Raw genomic sequence first — 12,358 nt, 5'->3', positions numbered from 1 at the left:
TCACATCGTACTCTTGCCCTTCCCCAACTCTTTCTCCATCTCCATCTCTTTAAGTCTAGGACAATTTCTGGAGTCATGGTGGCCCATCTCATCGCAAGCCTTACACCGTCTTTGAGGCCGACTAGCATCCTTTAGAGCCTTTTCCCCTTTCGAAATCAGTCGGCTCTTTGAGCTGCTAGCTTGCCCCTTGGTCTTGACCACATCTGGAGGATGAACCTCAACTTCAGGCCGCACCATGCCATAGAACTCTTCAATCATTCGCCTTTTTTCAATTGCTGACGTTGTCGGATTCCCAGCTTGCAGAGATTTACCAAGTTCTTCAACGCCGCCTACAAATGCCCGTAGCAAATCAATGTCTTCCTCAAACCGCCGGAGGAAACCATAGAACATAGAAATGCCTTGCTTTGACACTGCTTGCCTATCGTCAACAGCAGATCTGGTAGGTATGTCATCATGAATTTCCCCATGGACCGCCTTGGCTAGCGGAGTCTTCACCCATCTACTTTGGCAGTATTTTTCTGGTATTTTCTTCAACTCATTGTTCCTGAAAATGAAAAAAATATGTCTGCACAAATATCCATGCCTACCAAATAGTTTGCATTCGCAATAATATGACTCAGCACTCCTATCATGAGTCACCAAATACGATTTGCGATTGCTATCCCCAGGCTTGTAGGTGTCAACAAATTCAGTCGAAGAAAATCCTAGCACGCGACATCTATCATTACCCTCAACGATTTCTTCCTGTATTTTCCTGAACATCGTATCCGTGTAAAGCGTCGAAGCATGTTTCTCAAACGGCAATGTAGTCGCCAAAATGGGCAAAGCAGTGGCATCGTGGTAGTCTAACGCCGTCCTACTGTTACGCTGAAACTCAACAGCATGGTTGAAATTCATGTAGAACTCGGCTATGTTCGCACGGGGCTTCAGAAATCTTTTGTAGAAACTGTTCTCCGATTCGGAAATGGATGTTGTCCTAATCATCGAACCCATTGGAAAATCTCTAAAATACGTCGGTATCCAGAAATGCCTGTGTTCGTACAATGAGTTAAACCAGTCAAAGTCTTCCAACCCATGACTTTCCACCACTCTTTTCCACTCCTCTTCAAATTCGTCAGGCTCAAGCAGATCAGACCAAACACATGCACTAAATTCCTTCTTGAAAGCTTCATCCCTGAGCAACCTATTTGGGATCTTGGTGGACAACTTGTGCATTATGTGCCACATACACCATCGGTGACGCGTGCCAACCAGAACCTCTTCGATGGCTGATCTCATTCCATTGTCTTGATCTGTCACGATCATCTTCGGTGCTATGCCCATGCATTCAACAAAACGTCTAAACAACCATCCGAACGCCCCTGTTTTCTCATTGCATAACAAGCCAACCGCAAAGGTTACAGGGCTTCCATGATTGTCCTTTCCCGTGAAAGGACAGAATATCATGCAATACCTACATAAACAATCGTTTGCGTGTCATCCAATTAATCCAACGAAAACATAATGAATCAATAACAAAATCATAATGTACGAATATGTACTTTTAATGCACTTGATATAATTAACAAATAACAGAAAATCTAATCTGCATAATGCAACTGTTATACTAATATAATGAATGCAAACGTATTTATAATGCAATTACTATAGCAGAACCATATATACCTGTTTGTGTTATAGGTGGTGTCGAAGGCTACAATGTCACCGAACATATGGTAATTCCTTTTCATTAAGCCGTCACACCAAAACAACGCAACCAACTGGTTGTTTTCATTAACCTCATAATGATATGTGTACGACTCAGACATCTCCTTCTTTTTCGCCATGTCGTCCAATACCATTTGCACATCGAACCCATGCGCATATGCTTTAATGTCGCGTGACGCATTCCTGATGTCACCGACCGTACAACCAACGAGGTCAAAGCCACCGAGAGTTTCTTTCAATACCTTAAATGTCAATGTGGGTCCAATATTCGCTTTTGAACAATCAAGTATGAATTTCTGGTGAATGTCATCCAAATGACGGTTCACAGTCATAAACTGCTAGTGCTCGGACTCAACCATCTCATGGTTATGAACCTCGTTGAAATCATGTACCATATAACCTGGATGTCCATTATCAGAGAAATACTTGAAGGAAATACTAGCTTTACAGCCACATCTCTTCGATAAGCGTTGGCGCTTCATTGAGAAACCGGAACGTGCATTCAACTGGTCATCGTGGATGGACTTCTTATGGCCCTCCCTATTGCATACGACGTAATACCACGTTGTAACTTCGTCCACCTTCCTCACACCTTGTTTGCTCGTGTCAAACCCAACGACCCTAGTATACACATCATAAAACGCGATTGCAAACTCTAATGATTGGAACCTCTGACCAACAACAGGATTTAATTGATCAGAACAGGCATGCACAACCCTAACTGCGTGTGAACACGAAACAGTATGACATTTGGTAGGTTAAGCAAAAGATGAATTATAAGAGATATACGCTACATTACCGCACAAAATGAATGCATTATGTAGTAATAATGATACATTGCATGTATAATTTTGTCCAACTACTACGTCAACATTAACACAAACACTATAGGGATGGCTGTAATTCGTGGAAATAAATACATGTTTTCAATCTAATAGAATATAACACTACTATTGCCTGTAGTCAAATACTACTATTACTATCGGCTTCCCTGGGGTAATTATTGAAGGATGATGTCACTTAGTATTCTGAATGCACCATTGCCACCACATACTCGTGACCGGTCCATCATATTTCGATAAAACAGTAAAAGGCACGCCAACATCAAACACAAATTTCATGATCTACTAACATCGGGTAGTGCGACTGGACTTCGATAAGAAAAGTAAAACACCAAAAACAATAAACATGGAGAAATTTTTTTGACTTACCTTCTTCCATTGGCAACCGAACAAACTTGAAAAATGAAAATCTGTGTGCGATTGAATGTGAGAAAGGACGATTTCACAAAGTACCGTCGACTCAAAAAAATAAACCAGCAAAAAGGGAGACTAGATTGGGCAAAAATCTGAGGGGAATAATTTGACAAATTGCAAAAATCGTGAAATGAGAAAATCATGGGACATACCATAACCAACTCCATTTGTTATTTCCTATTGTGCCCTTTACACGGTTAACATGATTTAAATTTTAATGTTTCAGCTTAATATGTGAACCGCTAGATCAGTGCAAATCGACGGTGGAGATTAAGAAGGATAAAGGATTTATTAGGTGAAAAGGATTTGAATACAATCCCCTCTCTCTCTCTATATATATATATATATAATTGTACTTTACATTCTATTGTAAAAATAAATATGGATAAACGTATATATGTCTGAATTGTCAAGGTATAGTCAAAGAAAATTTACTTTAATATAGTACGATGGAGTATGGTTTATGCTTTATGATATGTTGATGCGAGCCTTTTATGTGACATGCTCTGATACCATATTTTGAAGTCGAACACTATGCTACAGGAAATTAAAATAGAAAATGTTCAAAAGAAAATCTCAACAACTTAATATGATTTGGGAAATCTTTCAAAACTCATAAAATGGTACTATAGTTGGCATTTATAGGCTAATAAAACCAAGCTAATCTCTAAGTTTAAATGTATCATTTACAAGAGATGAGAGTCTCTAAGATAATCTAATGCTATTATGTACACACCTTGTCCAAATGATATTCGCCTAGTTCAAATGATACAGATCATTGTCCCTTGTCGCCAGCTCCAAGTATTGTGTCGTCTTCTTCTCAATATTCAATTGAACATTTTCATGAATCTTTTTGTGATATTTGTTGGTTTCTGGGATTACAAGATAACAAAACCGGGCGTAATACAACCCAAAAGAAAGAAAAGGAGAAACTGAACTAAAGAAATTACAATAGAAATCGAAACAACTAAACCAGTATGAAAGCCGAGTCGAGGAGGCCTCTTCCCGCAAGACGAGAAACGCCCCGGTAGTGCTCTTCGGTTTGGCGTGTCGTCCCCAAAGGTAAAACGGCTACGTCTCTATTGATGCAGCACCGCAATCAGCAGAGCTCCGGCGAACTGGATGGAGGAGAGGGCAGAGCTTCGACAGAAAAACTATGCAGGGAGAGGGAGAGAGCTTATGATGCAGAATGCTTTTTGAATTGTGTAGTGATGCATGGAATGGCTGGCCTATTTATAGGCTCAGTCCACTGCAGGGGGTCAACAGCCATGATGGCTGTCATCATGGCAATTCGTAACCGACGTCGGTTACAGACGTGTGGCAGGAGTGTGCCATCCGTGTGTGGAGCGTGTGGATTTCTCACGTGGCACCCGTGACTGTGCCTCGCTTGACGACGTGTCAAGCCACTTGGATTGCTGACTCGGCGGTGGTCCAAAAGGAATAGTTTGGGCCAAGCACCAAGCACCAAGCCCAAAGACCACCCAAAGACCAATTGCCAAGATCCAAGTCCAAGTCCAAGTCCAAGATCAAGATCGAGATCGAGATCGGGATCGGGATCGGGCTCGGGCCCGAGCCCGAGGTCCGAGGCCCGCGACCACGACCACGACCACGTGCACGTGCACGGGCTCGGGCTCGGGCGGGCGGGCGGCGGCGGCGGCGCGCGCGTGTGCGCGCGTGTGGGCTCTTTCACCCATCTTGGTCCACTATAATTATTAAGTAACATAAAGTCACTTAATTTATACACATTAAAGATGTGTTAATCCTCCAATGTGGGATAATTAACACTTAGTTAATTATTCCCTAAGCTCCAACTCTAAGCTTTAATTAAAAGCTAATTATGCCCAACTTTAATCCACTATTTCTCACTCACCGGAAATCGGATTTGAGAAAGTGAATATACTACATTTACCTACGTAAAATGTAGAACGACGCTATGTCATTTAATTTCACAAAATTAAATGTCTCGTCACATTTATTATTTGGTCAAAATCCATTGACCGGGCATATTTAATCCATGATTTTTACAATCCCCCACATGAGTGGAAATAGCCAAGTGCATATGCATGCAGACACAAGCTCAACCCTCGAGAGGTATATAAGCATAAGGATAGGTAGTTGTTGACTTTGAACCCTCCATAGTCGACACCATCGGATACACAGGCGGCTTAGTAGCGCGATGCTTTGAACTAATCCCCCACGGCGTGCACCGAGACAATGGTGTTAACGCTTAAACACCTCAACCTCATCCGTTCTCACGTTTTGTGTCCATTGCGGTCTTGGACACCACTTTGGATTCATAAGTGCATTTTTTTATGAAGCGACCACACTTCGCACTTACATAGGTGATTCTTAGTCAAGTACCTTGCCATACTTGGTCTCTTTGAGAATTCCATCTCTTTGAGATCCTTAAGAACCATTAAAAGTCATAGACTTAGCCTTTACCACTAGGCAAGCTCTCCAACACTCTATTGCTCTCTAGGGAATAGATATAGTTGAGTGTTTCTCATGAACTCTCATAGCTTAGTTGTCCCTTTGAACCAAGTTCTTGGGATCTCCAGTCATCATGGTTGGGTTACCACTATGATAATTCTTTAGTTTGTGGATTTCAAACCCATTCCCTCTAGCAACTTATTCATTTGATCACGGTTTAACCCTTTGGTTAGCGGATCCGCTAGATTATCTATTGACTTCACATAGTCAATTGTAATCACCCCTGTTGTGATCAAATGTCTCACGGTGTTATGTCGTCGACGTATATGTCGAGACTTACCGTTATAGAAACCATTGTTTGCCCTTCCAATAGCCGCTTGGCTATCGCAGTGAATCAGCACTGGTGGCACTGGCTTAGACCAACATGGAATGTCTTCAAGGAAGTTCTTAAGCCACTCGGCTTCCTCACCAGCCTTATCCAAGGCAATGAACTCCGATTCCATTGTTGATCGGGCTATACAGGTCTGTTTTGTGGATTTCCACGATACAGCACCACCCCCAATAGTAAAGACATATCCACTTGTTGAAAGTGAGTCTCTATTATCGGATATCCAATTGGCATCACAGTACCCTTCAAGTACCGGGGGGTATCTCGAGAAGTGTAGCCCAAGATTTTGAGTGTGTTTTAAATATCTCAAAACCCTCACAAGAGCTCTCCAATGCTCTTTGCTTGGATTGCTCGTGTAACGACTTAACTTGTTCACGGCACAAGCAATGTCAGGTCGAGTGCAATTAGTCAAGTACATAATGCACCCGATGACCCGTGCATACTCTTCTTGTGCAACGGGCTCGCCTTTGTTTTTGCTCAAGTGAACGTCGAGTTCAATTGGAGTCTTAACCGGCGCGCCATCATAGGCTTTGAATTTATTCAATATCTTCTCAACATAATGTGATTGTGTTAAGATGATTCCATCATTCGTTCTTAGAATCTTCATTCCAAGAATTACATCGGCTAGACCCATGTCTTTCATGTCAAAGTTTCTCTTTAACATGGCCTTTGTATCGTTAATTACTTGAGTGTTGCTACCCAAGATTAACATATCATCAACGTAGAGACACACTATAACATGACCGTTATTAGTGCTCTTGATGTAGACACATTTGTCGCACTCGTTGATTTTAAACCCATTTGATAACATCACATTATCAAACTTCAAGTGCCATTGCAATGGCGCTTGTTTCAATCCATATAGGGATTTCACGAGCTTGCATACCTTTTTCTCTTGTCCAGGTACTACAAACCCTTCGGGTTGTTCCATGTAGATTTCATCTTCTAGTTCACCATTCAGAAACGCGGTCTTTACATCCATTTGATGAATCTCGAGATTGTGCAATGCAGCAATGGCGAGAAGCACCCGGATAGATGTAATCCTTGTTACAGGTGAATAGGTATCGAAGAAATCATGTCCTTCTTTTTGTTTAAAACCCTTTACTACTAATCGGGCTTTATACTTATCAACTGTTCCATCGGCCTTAAACTTTCTTTTAAGAACCCATTTGCATCCTAAAGGTTTAGCACCTTCGGGCAAATCAACCAACACCCATGTGTGGTTTAGCAAAATTGAATCAATTTCGCTTTGAACAGCTTCTCTCCAATGCAGCCCGTCTGGGCCAGCAAAGGCTACTTTTATCGATGTTGGTTCTTCATCCAACATGAAAGCAATGTAGTCAGGACCAAAAGTTTTTGGTGTTCTGACTCTATTACCACGTCTTAGTACTGTATCTTTTGGATCGGGCCTTGCACGCTTGCGCGATTCAGGTTCCGCATCTGTTGATTTAGAACTAGTGGCTTCTTCTTCCACTTGTTTAGAACTAGTGGCTTCTTCAATTCTTGTCTCAGAATTGGTTGATACTTTTTCCTTATCTTTGCAAGGAAAGGTATTTTCGAGAAATACAGCATTCCTCGACTCAATTGTTGTTCCTACTGTGATAGTCGATATTTCAGACTTGTGAACAACAAATCGATATGCACTACTGTTAAGTGCATATCCAATGAAGATGCAATCAACCGTCTTAGGTCCGATTGTAACTTCTTTGGGCGGAGGAACCATCACCTTTGCCAAACAACCCCACACTTTGAGGTATTTGTAGGATGGCTTCCTTCCCTTCCACAACTCATAAGGAGTAACATCTTTTCCTTTGAGAGGGATTTTATTCAAGATATAGTTTGCTGTCAAAACAGCTTCCCCCCACATGTTATGTGGTAATCCTGAACTGAGTAGCAGTGCATTCATCATCTCTTTTAGAGTTCGATTCTTGCGTTCTGCAACACCATTAGATTGTGGTGAATATGGAGCAGTTGTTTGATGAATTATACCACTTGCGTTGCATAACTCCTCAAACGGGGCTACATATTCGCCTCCTCTATCGCTTCGAATCATTTTGATTTTACAACCAAGTTGATTCTCAACTTCGTTCTTATAATTTTTGAACGCCTCTATTGCTTCATCTTTGCTTCTTAAAAGATAAATGTAGCAATATCTTGTGCAATCATCTATGAAAGTGATAAAGTACTTTTTACCACCTCTAGTTTGCACCATCTTTAAATCACATACGTCCGTGTGAATTAATTCAAGGGGTTTTGTGCTTCGTTCAACCGAGTGAAACGACAACTTAGTCATTTTTGCTTCAAGACAAATTTCACATTTATCTTGGGTATCCAATTCATTAGCCTTTAGTAAATCTAAATTCACTAATCTTTTAATAGCTTTTGAATTCACATGTCCCAATCTACAATGCCACAAATTTGAAGACTCAATCAAATAAGAGGAAGTAGATGCTTTATTCTTATTAGTCAGTGGCTTTGGAACACGCAGTGTTGCTACACTAAGCTTGAAAAGTCCGTCGGTTACATAACCTTTTCCGAGGGACTTCCCAAACTTATACAATGCAAACCTATCGGATTCAAATACAAGTTTAAAACCCTTATTCACTAGTATTGATCCTGAAACTAGGTTCTTCCGGATGTCCGGAACGTGCAGCGCATCCTTCAAGGTGATTGAGACGCCAGACGTCATCTTGAGGATTACATCACCAACTCCGAGGATTTCAGACGAGGCTTGATTCCCCATGTTTATCTTTCTCCCTTCAACGTTGTTGTAGGTGGAGAACATACTCCTATCTGCGCAAACATGTGCAGTAGCGCCGGTATCAATATACCAGCCACCCTTGTTGTTGTTAACAAGGTTGACCTCTTCAGTGACCACAGCAATGAGGTCGTTCTCATCCCAGTCCTTGAACTCCTTCTCAACGACGTGGGCAGCCGGCTTTCTCTTCTTGCTGCGGCAGTCTTTAGCAAAGTGGCCTGGTTTGCCACACTTGTAGCAGTCGCCTTCAAACTTCTTTGAAGGCTGCTTTCCCTTCCCTTTGTCGTTTGGACGGTTTGGGCGAGGGCGTTTGTTGGAGGGACCGCCCCGCTCCAACAGGTTGGCTTTGGCTTCATTTGGGGTGAAGCCCTTAGCCTTTTGATCACTTTTGCGCACGTCGGCCTCAATGCGCAACTTCACGATCAAGTCTTCAAGGGTCATCTGCTTTCGCTTGTGCTTGAGATAACTCTTGAAGTCCTTCCAACTTGGAGGGAGCTTGTCAATGATCGTGCACCTTAGGAACTTATCGGGCAAGGTCATCCCTTCAGCCACTAATGAGTGGATGATCATTTGGAGCTCTTGGACTTGCTCCATGACGGGTCGAGAGTCGACCATTTTGTAGTCCATAAACTTGGATGTTACAACTTGTTCCGTCCCTGCAGCATTATCTATGCTATACTTCTTTTCTAGGTTTTCCCACATTTGTTTAGATGTGGTTACATTGGAGTATACATTGTACAAACTATCATCTAAAGCACTTAGAATGAAATTTTTACAAAGGTAATCTCCTTTCCTCCAAGCTTCATAATCTGCCATGACTTCGAGCCTAGTCTCTTGGTCGCTTGGTGCGGGCGGCTCGTTCTCCGTGAGGAAGTTGGCGACGCCCAATGTTGTCAAATAGAACAACATCTTTTGATACCACCTCTTGAAGTCTGATCCTCCAAACTTGGGTGGTTTCTCGGCAGGTGGCATCATTCTTGGTGCCAAAGGTGCCGCAGTTGGTCCTTGGAAGGAACCAATTCCGTTGCCCCCGAAGGAGCCAACAACTTGGTTGGGCATAGAGCCCCCACCATTCATGTTGGGCATAGAGCCCGCCATGGTCGTACCAGCCCCGAAGGGACTAGCACCCGCATGAGACCCGAAGGTCCCAGCATTCGTGTGAGACCCGAAGGCCCCAGCACTCGATCCGTTAAAGGACCCGAAGGAACCACTAAAAGTGGAACCAACCGAACCACCAAAGGTGGAACCAGTGGACGCCCCGAAGGGGTTGTCCCAAACCCAAGGGACGGTGGATGAAGCGGCTGGGAAGCCGGGGGTTGGCATCATCGAGGGAGCCGATGAAGTGTTGACCGGTCCAGAGGTCGCCATGGTGGAGGGAATGGCGGCGGTGGCGTTGGCAGCAGCAGTGTTGGATTCCGTCGACATCTCAAGAAAAAGGTGTTAATGTTTCGGAAGTTTTAGTTCAGTTTAGAAGTTCAAATTCCTTCAAAGGCAAGCTATCTCGTCTTGCGATTGTTGGTTTCTGGGATTACAAGATAACAAAACCGGGCGTAATACAACCCAAAAGAAAGAAAAGGAGAAACTGAACTAAAGAAATTACAATAGAAATCGAAACAACTAAACCAGTATGAAAGCCGAGTCGAGGAGGCCTCTTCCCGCAAGACGAGAAACGCCCCGGTAGTGCTCTTCGGTTTGGCGTGTCGTCCCCAAAGGTAAAACGGCTACGTCTCTATTGATGCAGCACCGCAATCAGCAGAGCTCCGGCGAACTGGATGGAGGAGAGGGCAGAGCTTCGACAGAAAAACTATGCAGGGAGAGGGAGAGAGCTTATGATGCAGAATGCTTTTTGAATTGTGTAGTGATGCATGGAATGGCTGGCCTATTTATAGGCTCAGTCCACTGCAGGGGGTCAACAGCCATGATGGCTGTCATCATGGCAATTCGTAACCGACGTCGGTTACAGACGTGTGGCAGGAGTGTGCCATCCGTGTGTGGAGCGTGTGGATTTCTCACGTGGATCAAGATCAAGATCAAGATCAAGATCAAGATCGAGATCGGGATCGGGATCGGGATCGGGATCGGGCCCGGGCCCGAGGCCCGAGGCCCGCGAGCCACGAGCACGGGCACGGGCACGGGCTCGGGCTCGGGCTCGGGCGGGCGGGCGGCGGCGGCGGCGCGCGCGTGTGCGCGCGTGTGGGCTCTTTCACCCATCTTGGTCCACTATAATTATTAAGTAACATAAAGTCACTTAATTTATACACATTAAAGATGTGTTAATCCTCCAATGTGGGATAATTAACACTTAGTTAATTATTCCCTAAGCTCCAACTCTAAGCTTTAATTAAAAGCTAATTATGCCCAACTTTAATCCACTATTTCTCACTCACCGGAAATCGGATTTGAGAAAGTGAATATACTACATTTACCTACGTAAAATGTAGAACGACGCTATGTCATTTAATTTCACAAAATTAAATGTCTCGTCACATTTATTATTTGGTCAAAATCCATTGACCGGGCATATTTAATCCATGATTTTTACAATATTCAACTCGATGCACGTCATCCAAATTTACTCAGGTTCCCAAATTGATTATCAATTTCACGTTTCCACCAAATATACCAAAAACAAGTGCACTTTATATCCAACACATTAAAGTGTGGATACAATTAAATTACTTTTTAAGATTATTGATTGCAATTCATTGTCTTATCATAAAAGATTTGTTTTGAAATGCCTATTTGTTTGATTACTCAAAGTTAATAATTGAATTCGGATCTTAGTAGGAGAGCATTCCGTCTCGGACTAGTGTACAACAAGGTTGAGTCATCGAGCAGATGGGCCGGTCAATTAGTCTGTGGAGGTGACCACCTTCCCCAATTAATCATTCGGTTTAGATAGATATAGTAGTTTTTAGAAAGAACTTAAGGGCTTCTTGGTATGATGAAATGGAATAAGGAGGAATGAAATGAAGATTCCGTTCCATTCTTGTGCTTGGTTAATGTAATGAATACAAATGGAATGGAATTGTGTAGTGTGTGTAAATTATGTGTGGTGTGTGTAGTGTGTGTGGTGTATAAATGTGTGTAGTGTGTGGAGTGAGTGTGTATAGTGTGGAATTTTATTAATAATGACAAATTCTAAAATTTTAGTTTTATTATAAATTATAAAATTATAAAATTGAGTGATATTAAATTTAAATATAATATAATACTACTATGTTTTGTAATTAAAATCTAAAATAAACAGAAAAGAGAAAACTTGAATGGAATGAGTATTCTTTAGCTAAATGGAAGCAATGACTATTCCTATGTGAAATTGAATGGTGATTCCCAAGGAAGAAAAATACCAAACAAATGAATGAAATGGAGATAGGAATGTCATTCCATTCCACTATACCAAGAAGGCCCTTAGATTTTCCCCGTCAAACTTTATGCTTACATAAGGATTAATTATTCTTAAGCCTTTTAAGAAAAAATCCTCATGGCGCGACGGGATGGGGCGGCAGGGCGAGTTGGAGACGGCTCCATGTCAGAGAGACCGTACGAATCCGTACTGAAGTCGGGGTCGTACTGCGTGTTATTGTCGAACGACCGATATTCGTCAGGTTGTGTACCCGGCCACCGTGCGCCATCTCCAAATATCGGGCTACCACGACTTGAGTATCCACGGAATCCATTTTATAGCGTAATTTTAGAGTTCAAATGTGAATAAAAAAGTTACAAATGAAATCTGAGGATGGAGTATTTATATAAACAAAATTTTTGAATTAAAAAAAAAACTAAAACGCGTTGCATCGTCCGCGCGACATGGATTTT

The 12,358-nt window shown here is 42.4% G+C and overlaps 1 protein-coding gene across 1 annotated transcript; it reads right to left on the bottom strand.

The window, feature by feature from the left end:
* Positions 1–2,928, bottom strand: LOC121774485 (protein FAR1-RELATED SEQUENCE 5-like). Its single transcript, XM_042171352.1, has 4 exons — positions 2,919–2,928; positions 2,100–2,428; positions 1,666–2,003; positions 1–1,453 (listed from the first exon to the last, which is right to left on the bottom strand). The coding sequence occupies exons 1-4, from the start codon at positions 2,926–2,928 to the stop codon at positions 1–3; spliced, it is 2,130 nt and encodes a 709-aa protein (XP_042027286.1).
* Between the last annotated feature and the right edge of the window lie 9,430 nt (positions 2,929–12,358).

The sequence above is a fragment of the Salvia splendens genome, chromosome 17, assembly GCF_004379255.2.
Source record: "Salvia splendens isolate huo1 chromosome 17, SspV2, whole genome shotgun sequence".
Lineage (NCBI taxonomy): Eukaryota > Viridiplantae > Streptophyta > Magnoliopsida > Lamiales > Lamiaceae > Salvia > Salvia splendens.
This window is presented reverse-complemented; position numbering and strand designations above follow the sequence as displayed.